Raw genomic sequence first — 21930 nt, 5'->3', positions numbered from 1 at the left:
TCCCTGCTAAGTGATTATTTGGATTATTAATGTCCCACTGTAGCACCTAGTGATGATCTGAAAGCAGCTTTATGGGCTGTGACTTTTGTGGTTATGAGCACTAGAGACTCATGGAATTAATAATGATTTAATTGTTATTGCTTGAACATTGATTAAACTTGTTTAAGGACTTTTAAGGGATTCTGTCATTGAGCTTGACTAGTTTATTGGTGTGAGGCTGAACCTCAGAATGAAACTCTGGGGATAAACTGCTCTGTTCCTGTCTGCTCTTGGAGTGGTGAATCCTTTGTGCCTCAGTTTCCTTTTTATGTGCAACTTGCCTGTGCTTTGTAAATGTTAGCTTTGACAGGGTGTGGGTAGAGATCACCTTATCTTAATTGTATTGTTTGCATATAATATTACACAGTGACTGTGCAGGCCTTTGTCAGTGGCCACCAGCCAGGCTGAGGTTTGCCAGGGGTGTGAGAGAATTCACAGAGTGGGAACTGGGTGCCCTGTGTTGCTGGCTCTATTTGGAAATCCTAGTTGAAGTCATTTGCAGCTAAATCACACATGGAAAAACTCTTCTCTTCCCAGGAGAGTTTTTATTCATTCATGTTTGCTGCTAGTAGAGTTCATGTTACAGTGGGAAACCACGGTTCCTGACCTCTGAGTTGAATACGTGTTTTAAAAATAGTGATGGGACAGAAGAAGGAAGAATAAATAAACTTCCCTTTAAGGGCTTGCTCAAACCAAATCGATGTGCTGCAAATTACAGCACCACACTTTGAGAAATGGTTGAATCAAATTGTTTTTCTGGGGCTTGTGTCAAGAAAATTGTACATTGTTTATGGCAGTTGTAGAGTAATTCTGTGTTTTTCATCTCCACCTAAGAAAACAAGAATTATTTTGAAGAAGCAGCAGGTTATTTTTGGATTTACTTTAAAAGAGAGCTGTTGATGATAAATAGCTTCCACAAGACTCACAGGTCCATCAGTGCAACAGAACTGATAGAGGAGTGAAGCAAAACAAATATTTACAGAGAAGGTTTATTTTGGGTGGAGGTTGGGTATGTAATATTTGAGTTATTTAGATGTGATAAGCTTGATGTGAACACTGAGGAAGAATGAAATGCCCTTAAGAATGATCATTATGTAAGAAAAGAACTGCAGCTGGTTTACTCACTGTCTGTGCTAAAGAGAATAGACGTCCACAGATGTTAACAGCCTGATGCTGAGTGGTGTTGAGGGATTTTGGGGGCTGTTTTTGGTTTTTATATGGCATGCTGTGGAGCAGTGAGAGATCTGAGATGTGATTTTGCCAAGGGCCCCCAAGATGAGCTGTGGTGGAGGCTGAGGGAGCTGGGCTGGCTCAGGCAGAGCAGAGGTTTGGCAGGACCAGCAGCAGCCCCTGTGCCTTTCCAAGGTGCTTTCCAAGGAGAGTGACCCAGGCTCCTCACCAGAGTGCATGGCTGGGGCAAGAGAGGCTGCAGGCTGGAGCTGAAACAAGAGGTTCAGCTGTGGGTGTGAGGGGAGGCATCCACAGAGGCTGTGCAGCCTTGGGGATCTTCAGGGTCCTGCTGGGAAATGTCCTGAGCAAGCTGCTCTGATCTCAAAGCTGCTCCTGCTCTCAGGAGGAGGCTGAATTAGAAGTCTTCCAAGCTTCTTGTGGCCCATTTTCCAGTGATCCTGTGTATTTGCCATGTGTGGTGATAGCTGGTTGCTTGATTTGAAGCAAGGACTCTGAAGGGGTGACAGGAGAGGTTTTCTTTTTGCATGATCAGTGTCACTAAGAGGTTTCTGCCATGTACAGCAATACATTTCCATAGCTTTGAACTGTGCACAACTTTTATAGTAGTTTCAGAGGTCCCTGTGAGACCTGACACCCTCACAAAACTCAAAAATTCTTTATATGAACTTGAAGAACCCATGAAGGAGCCACCCTGAGAGCAGCTCACACTGGTGAGCTGTTTCTCATTGAAGTTGCTCCACAGAAATTTGGTGTGTGAGATGTAACACCACTAACACACAGTTCACATCATCCATTCTAAAAAAAAGAAGCTGAAAGAGCTTTGCCAAGTCTGCTGGACACATTCACATCTTGAATGACCTTCTTGCATCTGCTGAGAACTTCCATGGTGTTTTGCTTCCTCACCTGCAAGCAGCTGCAGCTGGGTGATGGTGGTACTGTTCAGTTTTAATCTCCTGAAGTATTAAGTGAAAATCTTTCTGCCATATCAAGTGGATTTGGTCAGACCTGAGCAGCAGTATGAGATTCCTACTGAAAGAAAATAGCTCAGGGATTAAACTGCAGCTGAACATAGATTTTGTAGCCCATGGGGTGAGACAGGGAGGGAAGGGCTGGTAACAATGGGATGTGAATTAAAGCCCATATTCAGCTTTTGCTGGAAAGAGCACGGCAAATCCCAGTGATTCTCTGGGTTGTCCCTTAGCCCTGTGGGTACAGTGTGCAGCATTCAGCTGTTCTGCTAGTCAGGAGAATGGAAGGCTCTTGCCTTTTCTTTCCTGTCCCATTGATGCATGTCTGTAAACCCACATGCTGTGAGATTATTTTTGAGGGGCCAACATTTCATCAAACTGACAATTGCAAATTCTGCGTACAGGTTTTCACAACAGTGAAGAGAGACAGAATTTCCCTGAACGTGTTTTGGATGCTGGTTATCTTGTGCTTTTTAATGGAAAGGGGTATCAATGGTCACATAGGAATTATTTGAAAAGCCATCATTTACTTGTCAGCTGTTGATTTAAAACGTTGTGATTTGATGAGTAGATAAGTTTTCTATAGTAGGATAGCAAAGTGCCACTTTTCCAAATTAAATAAATCATAATTCATTGTCTTCAGGTCAGTGGATTTCTGTGGATTTTCACTGGGTGGAATACAGCCTTTAAAGAACAACCTCACCTAACTTTTTTCTCCTCAGCTTTGCCACTCAGAAGTCAGTCCCCCATCACAAAAATTGCAGATCTGGCCATTTCCACATGGAAGCTTTGCTCGATACAGTTCAGGGCTTGCTTATCCACAGAGGCATTTTCCCCACAGCTGACGTGACACTGACAGCACAAAATGAGACTTTGCTTTTGATACACATTCACAGCATTTAATATAGACAGCATTTAAAATGTCTTTAGGGTCTCAGTAGTACTGATCAAAAAATGCTTCATCTGAATCGGCTTATTAAAATCAATAAGGGTCTTCACACACTTAAACTAAATTATTTGTCAAGTTCTTCTCAAAAAGGGGGAAACTTGTCTCCAAGTCACTGGATGAAGGCTGTTGGAGATGCCATTGTTATAGAATTGCTGCCCATTTAAAAAATGCTACTGATGTTTTCTCTGAGAGCCTTTACTTTCTACAGAAAAAACTAATCCAGCAAAAGCATGACTGCTGCCAGTGTAATATGCTGACTTTGTTGTTTAGGACATCTTTAAAAGGCCTTTCAGTGTAGATTCACTACAGTTTTTCCCATTTTACAGATACTGTGAACAAGGACACTGAACCCAAAGATCCATTTCCCATTCCAAGAAAGATTATGGCTGAACCAGACTACATAGATGATGACAATCCTGAATTAATTAGACCTCAGAAATTAATTAATCCTGTGAAGTCATCCCGGAATCATCAAGATCTCCATCGAGAGCTGCTTATGAATCAGAAAAGGTAAGAGTCTAAAAATCACTTGTGCCACTCTCCCACCCCAAACACACAACTGGAATTTTAGTTTCATCAAAATGAAGCTAAGTACCCAGCAGGCACTTTTTGTTGGGTCAGGTCTTGTAAATTGAAAGACTCTGATTCTTAACCATGGCATTTATTTCTGTTTGAGTTTCAGTGCAAAAGCTTGCCTTAGAAGGCTTCTCATTTTGTTTTTGTAAATACTCAGAGGGTCAGTTTTGAGAGGAAGCAGTTCAGTTCTCCTCTGTTACATTTCATATGAGTTACTTGGCCACTGTAATTTATCTTGTACTCTTAATGTTATCAAATATTTGACAAAATTTTGCTGTTAAGCGTCGGATGATAAAATCTGTGAGCTTTCACCAGTGCACTCAGTTTATGAGGCCATTTCTCTTAAATCAGAGAAATCATAATTTATTTCACATGCAACTGTTCTCCACTTACTTGATCTGTCTTACAATGCAGTGTGATAGTCTGGAGCCTGCTCTGCTGCTGCACAAGTGTTTCTTTGTGTGTTTTTGCAAATGCTGCCTGCCCCTCTCTGGGATGGGATGCACAGCTGTTGCTCTGTATATTGCTTTTAGAGATACAAACCATGCCTTCATCTCATCAACTTCAGAGACACAAGCACCTGGCCCAGACATAGCTGAAGTTCTGTTAATAAATCTCTTCAGCAACAGAGAACTCACTTAGAAAGCACATTAAGAAAATAGCCACCAGACCACCTGGTGGAGGAAAAGGCAGAAAATCTGTTGATGCTGCTTTGTTTAAACCAACAGAAACCAGCTATGATATCAGTTGGTGATTTGTTGCATTGAAGACATCCAAAATGGACTTTACAAAGGCAAAATGTGGGGATCTATAAAATAGAAGTGGAATAACTGTATTTCAGAGTGCATTTGGGCAGAAAGCTGGTGGTAGCAGCCAATCTGACTTTTTGAGACCTCGGACTTTGATAAAGAAGAGTAAAAAACCCATGAATTTGGCTACTCCAGCAGAGGTGGATTTGTGTATTTGGCAGGAAGAGTCACATTATGGCAGTTTTTCTCTCTCTTGTTTTTTAATCCTTTAGCATTGTAGTATTTGAGAGGAGAAGGGGTCTTTTTATATGTAGTAGCAAAATCCTCACAAATGCTGGGCTTAGAGACTTAATTCTAAATGAATTGCATACACAATATAGCATTTCTTTAGTGATGAAGAAGGAGAGATATTTTACAGAATGCCAACTGAATTGGAAGAAACTGGCCTAAATAGGTGTTTGTCCTATTTTTCATTAATGGGATTAAACATCAAAGTCAGTTCCTGGCACCAAGGAGTTTATAGTCATTGAAAGAGAAATAGTTGAAGTTTCCTGATGATCTTAATCTAGAGGATGTGGAGGCTGCAATAAATTAAGACTATTATTTTTTTCTTTTAAGTTTATGAAAGCATAAAGCACTTTAAAATAGTATGGAGTTCTTTTCTTCTAGGAAAATATCCTATTACTCAGAAAAGTTGTGCAGACCTCAATACCCTTTCTTCTCTTATTGTAATTTTGATTAGCTGCAGCTGGTAATTTTAGATTCTTATTTATTGCTGCAGAAATAAACACTGTGAGGATTTTCACCAGCAGAAAAATTGGTATCCTTTAGAGGAGGGTTAGTCTTCTGTGCTTTGTGTCACTGTAGGAGCTCTGATAGGAGGCTTTTCAGTAATGTAGATATTAGGCTCTGTTCTGCTTTGTTACAGAAAATTTTCAAGTGTAAGGAGGACTTTCAGTGCTCTTATAGAAGTCTGCTAAACATGCTGCTTATTTTGTTGCAAAGACTCAGTGCAGACATCAGCAGCTTCATTTTGTGGACCCATCAGCTCTGAACAGCCAGAAATGGATGTTGGAAGATGTTGGTACTGGTCCAGTCATTCTCCACTGTGAGGAGTGTCTGTCAGGTCTAGAAGTGGTGTAGTTATTTACTTGCAGAAAGGGTAATTGTTTAAGGGAGGGGAAAAAAGGGATTCAGGTGGTGCCTACCTCAAGGCATTGGTCACTTAAATTGTTTTTCCTTATTAGGAGTAGACCTCAGCTCTGCAGAATATTGGTGCTGTCCCTTCCAGAGGTTTTAGCCCTGTCAGCTCTCACTTGTGTTGTAACACACTTTGCTTGCTGTATGTCAAAGCCTTAGGATTTGTGATTTAACCAGAACAGTCACCAGGAGGGGATACCAGACCCCAGTTAGTCCAGTACCCACCAGTTTGTTGCTTTTCCTTTTTTCCTAACAGTGGGAACAGGATTGACTTTATAGCTCTGTTACAGACCTGCCACCCCCACCTGGTTGGACTGAGGGGTTTATTTTCTTGTAGCTTCTTGTGTTCCCTTTGTTACAGCACATCTGAACCAGTCAGTGCCTCTGCTTTGTTATGGTGCATCCTCAGTGAGAAAAGCAGCAACAGTGATGTTGCTCAGCAGCTGCTCCCTGGTTTGTGGCTGTTTTCACTCCTGATTGCCAGTGTGGAAGCTTCCACTGACTCTGCTCTCACCAATCCAGTAGTAGTAGTAGTAGTTGTAGTGGTAGTAGTAGTGAAGAATGACTCCAGTTTTTCCTGCCTGACTTCAGTTTTATGTGTTAAAATGTGATTAAAATAGCATGAAACATAAAATATGAGCACAGCCTTGTAGCTTCTGTTGCACTCAGGCCATGAGATCTATTATGAGAAATAGGGAACAGCATTTGGTGTTGCTAAATATTTGATTTTGCTGTCAGGGTATCTACAGGGAGAGAGTGTTGCATAATATATGGAGTCATTCCTAGATGCCACCATAAAATGGCATTTTAATGTTTTATTGGACATGCTGTCAGATATGCATATTAATGAATAATTAGGAAACCACAGATGTATAGCAAGTAGGAAGGATAAAAACACTCTTCCTGAAAGCTTATTCAGGTTATTGAATTTCTTAAAGTTGAAATAAAAAATGGTTGATGTTAAACTTAACGCTGGATGCTTTCACATAATTGTCTTCCCAGGAAAGACAACAGTAACAAAGACAAATTTCAGATCTCCCTGCTCTGCTGTAAGTGATGCTAATACCTGAATAACAGGGAGAGCTTTGAATCTTATAACAAATTTTGAAACCATCACAGCGTAACAGAGATAAAAGAAACAGCTGAAGTCACAAAAATAAGTAGAAGTGAGTATCCATGTGTGTGCCTGTATAAATAATGTCATGCATCTTCCCAAGGAGGGAGCTTTCTCATTCCAGAGTAGCTGGCTTGGAAAGCAATTTGTGCTGAACAGGCTCAAAACATTCAGTTCATGTAGCACCTAAAGGCTTCTCAGAGGGGGAATCCTCCAGGCTTTGTCTGGTCTCCAAGGTGATGGCAACTTTTTTATTCTGGATTTTTGTTGTCTTGGGCTCTTTGTGATGTAGCCTGGGAGCTCTGACTGGAAATAGCTTCACAACCAGGCATGGGTAAAGCTGTCACATTTTCAAGGCAAGGAGAGAATCCATGATTTCCAGGAGCAGTGTGACAGACCGCTTTTTAGTTTTGTCCATACAGACTTCTGTGAACAGAATAGCCTGCACAGGGCTGTCTGAGCCCAGTCCTTCAGAGTTATCAGGCACCAAGCAAATTCTTCTTGTCCAAAATTTGTTTCTAGTTCTGATAATGTCTTCATTTGTGATGGTTTTTTCAGTCCATTCTTCTGGAATCAAGGTAATACACTGAAGGCTAAAGATGAAAGTTAATGAAGTATACAGGAGAAATGCTACCATGCACATTCAAGGGAAATGTCTTAAAGGCTTAAATTCTAGCTTAGGGTGCTGGTTAGAAATCAGGCAAATGTCTGCATGTTTTTTTTTTTTTTAATTTATTTATTTATATCCCAATAGGCATTTATTTATATCTAAATAGGCAACTACTTGATTTTAGTAAAGCTGCCTGCAATTCTGTGTGAATTCCAGCTAATTGAAATGGATCTCTCTTTTCTCCCCCCTCATGTAACTTGCAGGGGTCTTGCACCTCAGAACAAACCAGAGCTGCAGAAGGTGATGGAGAAAAGGAAACGAGATCAGGTTATTAAACAACAGAAAGAAGAGGAAGCCCAGAAGAAGAAGTCAGACCTGGAAATAGAATTACTGAAACGGCAGCAGAAACTGGAGCAGGTAAGATAAGGAATTACAGACATTTACACATCTCCATCTGAGCTACTCACCTGAGGCTCCCTTTCTAGACAGAAAAGAAGCAGCAGCCAATTTTTGTCATATTTTCTCTGGTTAAATTCAGGTATCTCTTAGGATAAATCAAATCATGCTCTTTAATTACCTGTTGTCACTTACTGTACAGGAACTGCTTATGGGGTCTGCCTTTGGTCAAATGAATCCTGCTTCAGCCAGCAGGAATGTGTGTGGAGCACTGATGAAGCTGTGGTGTTTTACTCAATTTTTGTAGTCTAACTATGATCCACTAAGAATGGCTATTAGGCTGTAGTACCTCAAAATTACATTTAATTAATCAAAACCAATTGATTCTCTTGGGTTATGTAAGAAATTAGATAATTTTTAAAAGATCTTATGTTGTCTTAAAATGTGTGAGCCCATTGGTGTTTTTAAGTGAAAGAAAAAGTCCTCCAGCCCTGTGCATGGAGCTGATGTGGAGTTGGAGTTCCTTGTGGTGAAGCTTTTTGCCAGGCACAGGATGAGCCAAATGTCTCTGTGGCTCTGGAAGCACTTCATGTGCCTGAGAGAAAATATCCCTGCAGTGAAACAGCTCATCAGAGAAGTCACTGTGCATCGAGCAATTTTAAAATAAATTAATGCTATAAATAAGTGCTTTAAAACAGTACCTCCCGTGTTTCTCAAAAGAAAACAATTAAGCCAAATAATTGCTGTTAAAAATTACATGTAATCCAATCATTATAGGTTTTAGGGTTTTATTATAGGTTGAGGGTTTTTTGTTTTAATTAGGTTTAGAAATATTTTTGGAGAAAGCTATTGTATTTTTAAGTGTATCATCCTGTCATTTTTCTTATTTCTCTTAAGGGCCCAGCTTGTGGGAAGATTTGATTTGAAACTGAGCCATCCAACATAGATTATGTAGATCAGAAAATTCTGTTAGAAGAGGAAAAGCCTGCCCATGCAAACAGTGCTGTGACTTCGTAAACATCACAGGAATGGCATTAATTGACAACATGACTCATGGAGGGACATTGTTCTGATTTATAGAAACAAGGCATGTCCCTTGTCAGTGAGCCAGAAACAAAGCAGAGATTATTAAGGTGTGCTGTACGTGGTCCCCATTAATCAGGGAGACCTTGGTCTGATGAAAAAGGGAAAAAAAAAAGCTCATTTCAGGTACTTTTGTTAGTTTTCTAAAGGGTTTTTTCCTCCCTTTCTGCCAACTGATCTGCCTTCCCTAAGGATGGGTAAGCAGTCCATATTCTGTGGGCACTGCAGAGCCTTCTCACACAGAGCATTTCCATTCCTCACATGGAAATTTCAAGTGTCTGCATGGGCAGGAGCTCCAGCTTGGTTAAAAAAGGCAGTGAATGGCCTCTCAGAAATGAATGGCTTAGGGCCAATGAAGATTTTTGGATTTTTATTGCTTTTTGTGATAGACAAACCAGATACTCTTAAAGAGGCTCAAGTTAGATACAGAACTTCATAGCTAAACTTTCAGAAATCAGTTCTGCAGGTGTGCTCAGTAGTAGCTGTTCACGTGTTCTCCCACGAGGCACATTCTTCCTTGTTCTGTTGTAAAAGCCAGAGAAGGGAATTACTGTTGTTTCTTTAATGAAGATGTCCAAGAATTTCTTAAAAAATGCTTCATCTTGTTCTTGTACTGGGCTTGCAGAGTTTTTGTCTGTCTGGCAAAGGTGGACATCTGGAACAAGCTAGAGCCAAGGATTTGAAAAGATTTATTGTTTATGAGAACAGATACTCCCAAAGAAAAGCAATTTTATCTTTTCCATGAGACAAAGAAAGGAAGCAATTTAAAGAGTTTGGCATGGTCCGTTATTGAAACCTTTCGTTTTTTGTCTTGTATTTCAATGATGTGTTTTCTAAACTTTTTTTAACGTGTGATTCCCTTTTAAGCTGGAACTGGAGAAGCAGAAGATACAGGAAGAGCAGGAAAACGCTCCTGAATTTGTCAAAGTCAAGGGCAACTTGAGGAGGACGGTCCAGGAAGCAACAGAAGCACCAGACTCCTAGAGCCAGAGCCTGCTTAGACTTCCAGCTTTCCTGCAGAGAGAGGCTTTTGCAAGTTGTCTCACATTTGCCCCTCAAGAGGCAAAATAACAGCATCAGCTGACACTTACTGAAGACGAGATTTTTAATTCCTGGGACGTGTGGATTAAAAAGACAATATCGTAAACAGATCGATTGCCAAATACAGTCCTGAGATCAATGGATAAGGAGTGTCTTTGTCAGTTCAGTGTCATGGACCAGGCTGACATGCTTTCTCAGAGATTTTAACCAGGGATATAGAGAAACTCCTTCAGTGTTGCACTGCTTTAACTCTTGTGATCCTCGTTTAGTGGAGATACACAGATTATATTTTGCTTTAAAACAGAAAAAAAGTCCTCCTTTTATATCAAGCTTTGCTAAGCAGGTAGATGTCCTCCATCTAGACCTACAGCTTGTGTATATCCCACAATAATGTGTGTTTAGTTGGAATTTTTATTAAATCTAGGAGAATATGCCCATCCCCACTAAGATAGGTAGGTGTGGGCAAGATGAGAATGCTTAAAATTCACCAGCAGTGAAAAGTTAAGCAGCCTTAAAGCCCATTTCTTGCTGTTTGGCATGTAGAGTTTGGGCTATGAAAGAATGAAAATGTGATGATCCTTTCACAGGGAGACTCCAGAGACTGATTTGTCTCTGTCTGGAAAGTTACACTGTTGTGTACAGGTCTGTGAAGTGCTACCTGTGAATTTACCTCTCAAAGCAAAATTATCTGTCTTCTACTTCTCATGTTTTGAAATCCTGCTTACTTTAGTGTTGTGGCCTTTCTCCTCCAAGGACATGCTGAACAGAGTACAGTGTTAACACATCACTTGGTAGTGTTTGAACTCATTTGCTGGAACTGATCTACCATCAGTTCCTACTCTGCTTGCAGACACTTTGCTGTTTCTGCAGTAGAGAAGTGTTTAAACCAGACCAAACCAATTACTGAAATCTACTGAAATGAATTTTTTTACCCTAAAGTGAGGCATAAAATGAAATTCATTTTACCCCATCCTTCATTCAGCCTCAAGAAGGAAGTTTGTTACCATTGAGACTTTGGGTCCAATTCTGTCATCTTCTGCCTTTCCACAAGTTGCCCCTGTGATTTGCCATTACATAAAATACTGCTTAGCTTGCACAGGGATGACAGAATCTGATCCTTCATGCTTATGACTACTAGTTATCCAGGAAAGCCTGGGATGAGGAGTGGGGAACAGATTGCTCATGTAGGATTATAGAATTGGATTCTTACCTGGTGTGATTGGGTGCAGATGTATCTTCACAATGTGGGGACAAACTCTGATCTTCCTTGCTCAGAGCAGTCCTAGCTCTCACTGAAACTGTGTTCACACATACCTGCTGAGGATCTAATCCCTAGCCTTTGCCTTAGGATGCTAAACACAACAATTTCTACTTTGTAATTACATTGGACATAACTGTTTGAGAACACTTTTTATTAATATCAGCAGTGGCATGTTTGTATTGTAAAGGTGTGGTGGAGGGTTGTTTGCTTGGTTTTTTTATAGTTCCTTTTGCCTTTCCTATGAGTATTGGACATTTTAAATACAATTTCAGATTAGCACTGGGGACAATACACTCACAATTAGAAATGTTTCCTAGACACAGACTTTAATTTGTTAAGATACAGGCATTTTTTGTGAGGACATAATCAGATTGAGGGTAAATTGAATTGTGATAAGCATATTGCCATTGATTTAGACTTGCAGTGTGACTCACGCCTAGAGCATTAAACGTGAAGATGGTCTAACACTGTTCAGATTATGGACATACAAAAGACAAAGGCCAAATGTAAGACTCTTCCATGTATTATCTCAACAAAGGAGCACCCTGAATGCTGCAGGTACTTCCCTCTCTTCTTCCCTTCTCCTGGCAAGAGAGGATCTTTTCTGGCAATACATCATTCCAACGCTTGCCCTGATTCTGTGTTGAGACACGCACTATGTCTGACACTTCCACACCCCGCTCATGTTTCATCTTAGCTGTTCCCAGAATTCAAACATCCTGCCTCTTGCTTCCAGCTCCACATCAACCTTCTGCTCAGTATGGAGAAGTCTACAAGTGAGTGAGGAAACCTTCCTCTGGTTTGAGCAGACCACTTGGTGTTAGCCATTTCCCCTTGGTGACCATGGCAATCCTCCCACACATTTACAGTGAAATGGAGTCAGTGGCACTGGGAGTGGTGGGGGACAAAGACCCCCTGTGTGGCTTCAGTGGCTGTGCTGGATCAGGCCCTCAAGACTAAGGGCAGCCTGCTTTCACCCCCAGGTTAGCCTGTGATTCAGGGTAGAGTTTCTCTTTCTGAAGCACAGGAGGCCAGGAAACTCCCTTGTACATACAGCATGAAGTGGTTTTATTTTTGTTTTTCATTGGAATTAACTCTCTGTGTGAACAGAACATCAACGTGTGTGTTAGAACATCTTTGAGTCCTGCTAGTCCTAGGAACCCCAGCCACCTTCATATCAATTTTGACAGGAAAAAGCTTGATTTGAAGTCAGGATTGAGCAACCCTTCAATGGGTGGCCAGTCAGTCACACCACAAGTGTCCTGTGCAGCTACTCAAGTAAGAAACTGCTTGCAGTGAGCATAAGCAATTCCTGCTCTGCCCTTCAGCTCTGTGGGTTTTGAAGCAATCCAGTGAATCCTTCAGTGATCTGAAAATTGCTCACTTACCACTTTGTACTTTTTTAAAAACTCTTGCTTTTTGATAGTATAGTAGTAAATTTTTTAGCATTTTTGTGGCTTTAACATTCTGTTAATATCTGCACTTGTTTGAGTGTACATATATAAATATATATAAATATAAAAAGGGAGCCTTAATGGATTTGTTTTCATAATTTAATATTTTTTGTATTTGCTCTTGTATAATTGTTTTTAACTAAAGGTATTACAAGAATGAGGGTGGATTACTTAGAACCAAAGCTATGCTTAATAAAATCTACTACATGCTTGGTGTATGTGGTGGTGTCTGTCATATCCTGCCAAAAACAAAACTTTGGGGGCTGCACTGAGATATCCAGATTGTTTCACATTCTGCAGTGTGGGGGGAAATATCAAGATCATGATGATTCTTGGTTCCTTAAAACCCTGCATCCCTCTTTATGTGTGCAAAAGTTGACAGAAAGACTTTGCTGTGTCTCTGAACAGTGTTATCCTTCAAATAAATGAGATGCAGGAAATTTTTAACAGGACTGTGCAGCTGTTCAGGTAATGCAAGGTGAGGCAGAGCATGAAGGAAAACTTCTGATGGGAGACAAGTAATTGTGGAAATCATTCCCTGTCAATCCTTGGAATTATCAGCATTGCAATAGCTCCATTTCAAATGGGAGTGAGAAGAGAGTAACAAGCCTGGTCCTCATTCAAGTCCTACAATGCTCCTTTTAATTTAGCCAGTGCTCCAAGGTATGGTTCTAGTAGGAAAGACTTGGGCATGAGAAAGAAGGTGCAGGCACAAAGGATTTGCTGGGTTAGGGTCAGACAGCTCAGTGCAAAGAGCAAAATGCTGTGCCAGCAGCAGAGAGGGAAGGTGGCAGGGGATGGACAGGGCTGAAGAGCTGTGTGCCATCAGCTCTGCATAAAGCTCACACTGGGGAGCCCTGTGAGCTGGGCAGGTGACAGTGGAGGGGGAGCTGAGAGGAGCATGGGGTGAAATGAGCTGGGGGAGGAGGAGAGCAGTGAATTCAGAACAGATGTCAGGAAATGGTTTTTTCCCTCAGAAAGTGCTCAGCATGTGGAATGGGTCCTGGCAGCTCTGCTGATGCAATGGTGCTGGAGCCGCTCCCGGAGCTCTCAGATGAGGGGGAGGTAAAAGAGAACAGAGTTAATAAGGGGTGAGTTCCTGTGGCCTGCTGGAGACACTGCCCTGTGCTCTCCTTCCTCAAGTCTAGCCAAATGTGTTCTGAATTATCCTTCAATATTTCACTCCAGCTCCACAAGGAAAATGGTGAGGGCACGTGACCTGCTTTTGTAGCTTGTCCAGAATTACAAATGATCCTCCTTTTGTCTGCTTTTTTGGACTGCATTGAGCTAATAGGTTCTGGCACGTGGCTTTGCAAGCACCAATCCACTGGGGGCTTTGCCTGTGCTCCTGTGGCCATGGGCAGATGGGTTGTGCCATGCCATAGCTGTGTGGAAAGAAGCACCTCGAGGTCCCTCAGCTGCTCTTAGAGGGTCTGTGGGTAGTGTCTGTGACCTGAAGTGCCTGGTGGCACTTGCAGTGACCAGTTAAGAAAATAACTGGAGACCAAAGAGCTGCTGCTGTGCAATTTCCATAGGATCAGAACTGATGTTTATAGAGGGAAGAATGGGAGGGCAAGTTGAGTTCTCAAGGCTTTGCAATAGGAAGAGCACAAACACTTGAGATTTGAGGAGGGGAAATACAAGATGCTTTTTCCCTCCCCCTGCCAGTTTAAACCGTTTGAAATCTTCCATCTGTCAGAGTAAAGGTTTGTTGTGCTGCTGTCAATATTAAGGATGACTCTCCTCAATGGAAGTGGTGGAAACTGTGGCCACAGGAAGTGTTTGGTGATGGTAACAAAGCACAGATGACCTCACTGTCACTCCAGTGCTTGTGTTCCACAGATTTTGCATTGCTTCAGACCTAGGGGAGGGCTGCACTGGGTCCCTCCCATGGCCTGCAGGGCCTCTCTGAGCTTAGCAGGGACTGCTTCTGTTCTCTGGGCTGATTTTGCTCAACTCAAGTACCTGCATTTGAGCTAATCATCCACTTTTCCTTGCTATCAGAGCAGAGCAATCAGCCCTGTGGAGCGTGTTGCCTTCCTTTGACTGTGCAGGAGCCCACAATGCCTGACTGGCAGGGAACACTGCCTACCTTGCAAGCATTCTGAAGCCAGGAATTCAAATGCCACCTCCAAACCACCCCTCTCTTTTTCATGGAGTTTTGTGCCCCAGGACGGATCAGGCAGTGGATGCCTTCAGTAGATTTGGCCCTTCATGTCTGTGTGGTTCATCACTGAGCAGCAGGAGGGGAGGTGGCATCTCCACAATGCTGTGAGGGAAGGAGGAGGATGGGAAGCACCTCCCACAGCCAGAATCACCCACTGCTACAGCCACAGTACTTAATTATCTAAGTAATCATTTTGGAAATTAACTTCCATTATGCACCCAAGTCTAATCTCTCAGTTGGACAGCACGAGCAGTTTAACACAGATTGAAGGTGGCACATGGAAACTTCAGCCTGATTAGATGGGAAGGAGAAACATGTTTCTTTCCCCCTCTTCAACTATTCGGAAACAAACCTTTAATAATGCAATCGAAATGCCAGGTTTACTTTATTGTGCTCAAAAATTAAGAGTACCCAGAAAGCCTGAGCCCCTGAGTGGGGTTCATTTAAGGTAAGTGCTGCTTGGTACAGAAAGGCAAAGGGAGCTGCCTGTGGAGTCAGGACATGGCAACCCAGCCCATCTGAAATGGTCTCCCTGAAGGAGGGGTTGTGTCCATCTGGTTATCTGTCCTTTCTCTCTTCCTTTGGTAAATGAAGCCTAAAAGATTGTCTGATGAAAAGCTGATGAGGATTTTGCTTTCATCAGTAGCAGGAGAAAAAGAGAGAGACCCCTTAAATTTACATTGTTAAACCTGAAACATCCTTCATCACTGTGGTTGTGGGTCATAAGGGGTGATTTCTCTAATGTACAATTTGAGCTCTTGTCTTCATCCAGCTTTGTTTTGGTGCTAATCCTTTCAGCGAATTCTGCTCCATACAATTTCAGGGAACCACCTTCATGAGCTGAGCTCAGCAACAAAGTGGATTTGGGGAATTTGCTAAACCCAGTGGGCCCCAAACATCACAACCTCTGGTTTGTTGGGGAAATTTTACTCTCACTTCTAGTACTGATAGAATTAACTTCTTAAATACCAAGGAGTAAATTCTCTTCAAACAAAGATCTTGCAATTTTTATAATTTTCTTGTTGCAAGGGAGTTGCAGGAGTACCAGGAACTCTATTCCCTGTGTATTAGGAAATTGTTATGATAACCAGACAAGAGGTGAGCTGCAAACTTGCTACAGGCCCCTCTGCAGTTAGAGCCACTCAGTCATGCTGGAAAGCAAGGTTGCTGTCTGGGGAGGAAAAAGGAGGAACAGACAGTGGGAAGGCAAGAGCCTGAGTGATGAAGGTTTCCACCTTGTAGCCAAGGTTAAACAGCAGTTCTGAGGATGATGCACTCAGCCTGCATCTGTGTTCACATCTAATGTACCCTGTGCCTTTTTATTTCCCCTGAAGTCTCACTGTGTTTTTGATTCCTTTCCTATTGTCTCCTTTCACCCCAAGCTCTTCCTGCCTATTCAGGCCTCCTTGCCTTTGGATTATTTCCCAGGGCTGGTTTGTAATGAAAGGCATTTAATTAACAAAGAATCCTTGGGATGGATCCTGAAATGGGTGTTTGAGGCTGACTGCTGCAGCTTGGAGGGAAACCCAGCCTGAGCCCTTGGTTTGTGGGGAGTGGAGATGGGAAATACTGGGTGTGCAGGGACCAGGAGCAGGTGGGGATAAAAACTCTGACAGATCATAAATGAGAAACTAATAAAGACATCTCAAAGCTTGTATCTCAGAGCCCTACTCAAAAAGGACCATGATGACAAAAACCCTACGGGCGTGAAAAGGAGAGTGCCAAAAGTTTGTTCCTTGATTCCATCTCCACTGCCCCTGACCTGGAGAGACCCCAGCAGGAATGCTGCATCCAGCCCTGGGGTCCCAGCACCAGGAGCACATGGAGCTGTCACAGTGGGTGCAGACAAGACCACAAAGATGATCCGAGGGCAGGAGCTTTTCTCCTCATTCTCTCCTAGGAAGACAGGCTGAGAGAGCTGGGTTTGTTCAGCCTGGAGAAGAGAAAGCTCTGAGGAAAACTCATTGTGGCCTTCCAGTACCTGAAGGGATCCTACAAAATTGAGGGGGAGCAACTTTCTATGTGGGCAGACAGTCACAGGACAAGGGGGGATGGTTTTAAACTAAAAGAGGAGAGACTTAGGTTAGATGTTGGAAGTTCTTTATTCGCAGGGTGGTGAATCACTAGAACAGGTTGCCCAGAGAAGCTGTGGATGCTCCATCCCTGAAAGTGTTTGAGGCCAGGCTGGATGGAGCCCTGAGCAGCCTGGTCTAGGGGTGCATCCCTGTCTGTGGCAGGGGGTTGGAAATACATGATCAATAAATTCCCTTCCAACCCAAGCCATTCTGTGATTAGCAAGAAGCCCAAAATACATAGAAGCAATGTGAGGGCAAACTCACCTTGCCCTCCTTAAAGCCATGAAAAGCCTCTTGGAAGGATTTGCCGTGCAGGCGTGTCCTTGCCCGGGTCCTGAGGCCGCTGCTGGGATGTTTGGGGATGCTCAGGGATGCTCAGGGATGCCAGGGCAGGATGCTCAGGGATGCCAGGGCCGGATGCTCAGGGATGCTCGGGGATGCTCCCGCAGCCCCCGCTCAACTCCCACCGCCTGCTGCCCTCTCCTGGGCAAAGCAGGGATCCAGGGCTTGCCTTTCCTTCTCTCCAGAGCTTTCCTCTAAAAACACGGCAGCGCTGAGCTGTCGAGAGTGATGACTGCTGCTTCCTCGGGGAAATGCGTTATTATTTCGTGATTTTTCTGTGCAAATGTCATCAACATTTCCGCTAAGACATCGCTGATTTCCCGCATTTAAAAGCCTTGACTGAGTGTGTTTCAAGAGTTCAGGAGCTGGATTCACAGAGGGGTGTTTGGTGTCCTGTGCTAAAGCATGAGGGTTCACCACGGAGAGATCTCTGGTGGCTCCTGTGGAGTCTCTGGGGCTATCCACAGGCAGGTCCCTGAAGAGATCCCAGGTGTTCTCAGCACAGGTTGGAGATGTGATAAGCCCAAATGTGCCAGGGTTGTGTTTGGAGCAGCCTTCTCCAGCAGCTGCTCCTTTGCTTTATGTGGTGACAGCCACCACTGCTGCAGTCTGGGGTCCTGCAGAGGATTCACCTCCTGCTGCAATCCCATCAGCAATCCCATCCCTGTGCCATCCCCCTGTGCCCCCTCCCACTGCCTGCACCGCCAGCAGGGTGTTCATCCTGCTGTCACCCCAGAGAGCACTGATGTGCCCTCTGTGGCCTGGCAGCCCTTCCCAGCAGCAGGGACAGCCCAGCCAGAGCCTCCCCCTGCCCCAGGGAAGGAGCAATGGGACCATGAGAATGCAGGTGGGGAGAATCCCCCATTCCCACACATCCCACTCATCTGCCTGCGTTTGCCATGCTGGTTTCCATACCTACAACTTCTCTCTCTGTACCCATTCAAACTCTCTCTTTGCTTTCTAAAAATGTTCCCCATCCTCAGCTCCATCCTCACTGGCAGCAGGCTCCTCCTGTTGCTATAACAACGAGCAGCAGCCCAGCCAAATCAGCCAGACCCTGCCACATTTCCCTGCCTGCATCCAAATCATCCCCCTAGGTGTGAACACACTTGAACACACTCTCTCCTTCCTCGAGCCTTTGCCATCTGCCTGCAAGGGGGAGATTGCTCCCTTTGGAGCCCTCTGCACCCCCCATGTGCCTCCTTTCCCCTCTGTGCATGCTTTGCAGCCCCCCCAGCTGGGTCCACACATGTGAGCTGGGCCACACTGACTGTCCCACACACCCTCTGAGATAAAACACCACCCTTGTGCCTCATAAACCCCGTGTGCAGATTAAATTGTGAATGGGAATGGGGAGACTTGCTTGAAATACAGAAAATATATGCCCAGGGTTGTATCCTGGTGTCTTGGTTTGGAAAGATAGGAGTCTTTCCTTGAAGTATGTGTTGGACTCGATGATCTTAAAGGTCTCTTCCAACCTAAAAAATTCTGTGATTCTGTGAGTCAGCTAAGGAAGGCGGGAGCCTGTCCTGAAATGGAGAATGTGAACCTTCCTCATCCTTCTGAATTGCTATAAATTTTAAATTAAGGGGCTCTCAGGCAAAAATATGGGAGCAGGAATAACATTTTTTTACTAGGAAAAAGAAAAAAAATAAAAGGATAAAATAAACAATGCAGTACACTAGAACAACACTGACAGAGTCAGAACCCAACCTGACACCCTGTGGGTCAGGCTGTTGGCAGCAGTCCCATTGGAAATGTGGCTGCAGCCCTCCTGCAGTGTCAGGGGTGGTTCTGTTGGAGCAAGGGGCATCTGTAGAGAAGGATGTATTCTTCCTCTGAAGATCCAGTGGGAGAAGAGGCAGCTGCTGTTCCTCTGGGGAATCCCATGGAGAAGCCGTGCTGGTGTCTGAAAACCTCTGGATTATATCTGGGTAGCAATGCTTGGCTCCTCCCCCTGGGCTCACATCTCACAATGGGATCTTATAGTTCTTATCAGCCATGCAGTGACATTCAATAGCTGTTATCAGCAGACTTCCCCTTCCAAGGGAGGTGTGAATGTGGTCACTCAAAGAGAGAGATAAAGCAAACTGCCCACTTGACAAAGGTAATCTGCCATACAGATGGTAATGGAAAACATCTTGCATTGCAATCTTCAACACCTGGCTGGTCTGAAAGCTGGAAGCTGTGTCTAGCACAAAGGTGCAGGGGAAGGAATTTTTTTCCTAGAGACTCAGGGTGTCTCTGCCCTGTGGCCTGAGCCACACATCCAACCCAGGCAGTACCACTGGTGCTGTGTAAAGCCTCTCTGTCACTGCAAGGGTGCTGTAGGCACAGCTTGCTGATCCTGCAGACGGCAGGGAAACAAGCCCTGAGGTGCTTGAGGGCCCTCCTAGCAGACATCCATGGTGGCTTTTCCACCCTTGATCGTGAGCTCCATTTAAAACTGATTTCCCCCAGCCTGTCTGGGCTGGCAGCAGCAGAATGGAAGGTGCAGGTGGAAATGGTGAGTTCCTCTCTGTCACTGAGAGTGTGGTGTTGGGAAGGATGAGAGTTTGACAAGAAATTCTCACAGATATGTGTGCTTAGCAGAAAGATTTTTAAATGTAGAGTCTGATGAAGGAATAGAGATGGAAGCAAGTTTTGATATAGAAGAAAAGAATTGCTGAGCCAATCTTACTGGATAACCAAGGAGGCAAAGGGTGTGTTAGTTAGAAGGGTTTTTTATGACTTTGAGCAAAGGATAAATCCACCTCAAAAAAGATGTTTTTACCAAGCAGAAAGATAGCACAGGCAAACAAGTCAGCAAAGTTGCAAGTAGAAAAAAGGTCTCAGAATTTTCCACTGCAAGAAAACTGAAAAACAACTTCTAGCTTAAAGTGTAATGTACTAACTTTTAGTGATTGGAGAACAGTAACATGAATGTGGTAATTACAGTAGTTATGACAGGCTGTAGATAATAGCCAAGGTACAGATTGGTTCTACTGCATTAAGATGCTCAGCAAAGAAAATGATATAATGCAATGTAACCAAATCCAAAGGGTCTGGAGCTGACAGCTGCAGGCACAGCTCTGCCACCCGCTATTACAGCGACCTGAGGAGGTCACTGGGGTGAGAGAAGTGGAGAATCTTGTTTGATGATCAGAAGGCTGGATTTATTGATATATGATATATAATACATTTTTACTATACTAAAAAGAATAAAGAGAGAAGTTGCAGAGCTGCTAAGCTAAGAATAGAATAGCCAAGAATGCATAACAAAGTTCTGTGTCCAGGGAATCTGTCCCCGAGCTGCTCCTGTGATTGGCCCCCAATTGTAAACACGGAACATGATCCAATCACAGGAGCACCTGCTACATTTCACAGCACGATAACAATTGTTTACATTCTTCTTCTGGGGCCTTTACTTCCCAGAAGATGCACAAATCCCAAAGAAAGGATTTCTGTGAAAAAACGTCTGCAACAACCCGCAACCCTGGACTGCTGTAACCCCTTGGATGGAATAAACTGCATTTTGGAGAGCCCCGGAGTCCTGCCTCATTTAGGCTCTTACAGTGCAGCACAAGGCTCCTCATCCTGAGCTGCATCTCTGCTGCCCTTTTCTTGGGCCAGCTGCTGTCCCAGGGCTCACCACAAGGATTTCTTAACTCCCTGATTAAAAAAAAAAAAAACCTAGGACAGCCTCATGAGATGATGCCAGACTGGAGGGACACCAAGAAGCACCCTCGAGTGCTGTGCCCTCAGCTCAGGAAGGGCATCGAGGGGCTGGAGAGTGCCCAGAGAAGGGCAATGGGGCTGGGGCTGGAGCACAAGGCTGAAGAGGAGCAGCTGAGGGGGTGGAGGATGAAGAAAAGGAGGCTCAAGGAGGGATTCTATCACTACAATTTATTAGGTAATAGCCAGGTGGGGGTCGGGCTCTTCTTCCAGGTGTAGAACAGGAGGAAATGGCCCCAAGTTGCACCAGGGGAGGCTCAGATCAGACATTAGGAAAAATTTCTTTACTAGAAGGGTTTGGCAGCATTGGAACAAGCTGCCCAGGGAGTCACCATCCCTGGAGGCATTGAAAGGATGTGTAGATGGGACATGGTTTCCTGGTGGACTTGTCCATGGGTTAACATTTGGATTCGATGATGTTAAAGGTCCTTTCCAGCCTGAATGATCCTATATCCTCTGCCTCTTCTCACCTCAGGACAGCTCGAGCTGTTGCTTTACCTGTAACATTTTCCATTTTCCATTTTCCATTCCTAGGTGGAGGCCAGGGGAACTCTGGGGTTTTCCCAAAATGTATTAAACAGTGCTGCCTCCTCTAGTGAGTGGGCTGGCGAGATTGAGGGACTGTTTTTCTCCAACATTTTTTGTTTGCCAAGCAAGGTACATGGCCAAAGAGTGCTGGGAGCTTGTTCCCTAAAAGTACCTTTGTGTGCATTTTTAAATTCTCCAGCCCCTTGGCATTTATATCTCACCCTCACTGACTGGAGTGAAATCACTTCAAACCCAGGAAATTGGAAAGCTCTTCAGAATACTTATGGCAATTTCTGCTCTTTTTATCAGTGAACTGTTTTTGCACTCTTGGCTGCAGCTGGAACTACATATCTGCTACTGTTAATTTTGGGAGCTTTTGTGGCCTCAACAGCAATATAAATTTACTTCTTTATATATGGAGCATTTGACTAAAAACCTGTTCTTTCAGTTCATCTTGGACTTCTGGGTTCAAG

At 43.7% G+C, this 21930-nt stretch overlaps 1 protein-coding gene across 3 annotated transcripts in view; it reads left to right on the top strand.

Annotated features, from left to right (window-relative positions):
- Window positions 1–10349, top strand: part of FAM107B (family with sequence similarity 107 member B) — a 127167-nt gene extending 116818 nt beyond the window's left edge. For all 3 annotated transcript variants that reach the window (XM_058022562.1, XM_058022563.1, XM_058022561.1), the window contains 3 exons: window positions 3474–3657; window positions 7660–7813; window positions 9743–10349. In XM_058022562.1, coding sequence (XP_057878545.1) covers window positions 3530–3657; window positions 7660–7813; window positions 9743–9859 — 399 coding nt within the window. In that variant the 5' untranslated portion in view covers window positions 3474–3529 and the 3' untranslated portion in view covers window positions 9860–10349. The remainder of the gene's footprint in view (window positions 1–3473; window positions 3658–7659; window positions 7814–9742) is intronic.
- Window positions 10350–21930: the final 11581 nt, after the last annotated feature.

The sequence above is a fragment of the Melospiza georgiana genome, chromosome 4 (genome assembly GCF_028018845.1).
Source record: "Melospiza georgiana isolate bMelGeo1 chromosome 4, bMelGeo1.pri, whole genome shotgun sequence".
Classification (NCBI taxonomy): Eukaryota; Metazoa; Chordata; class Aves; order Passeriformes; family Passerellidae; genus Melospiza; species Melospiza georgiana.
This window is presented reverse-complemented; position numbering and strand designations above follow the sequence as displayed.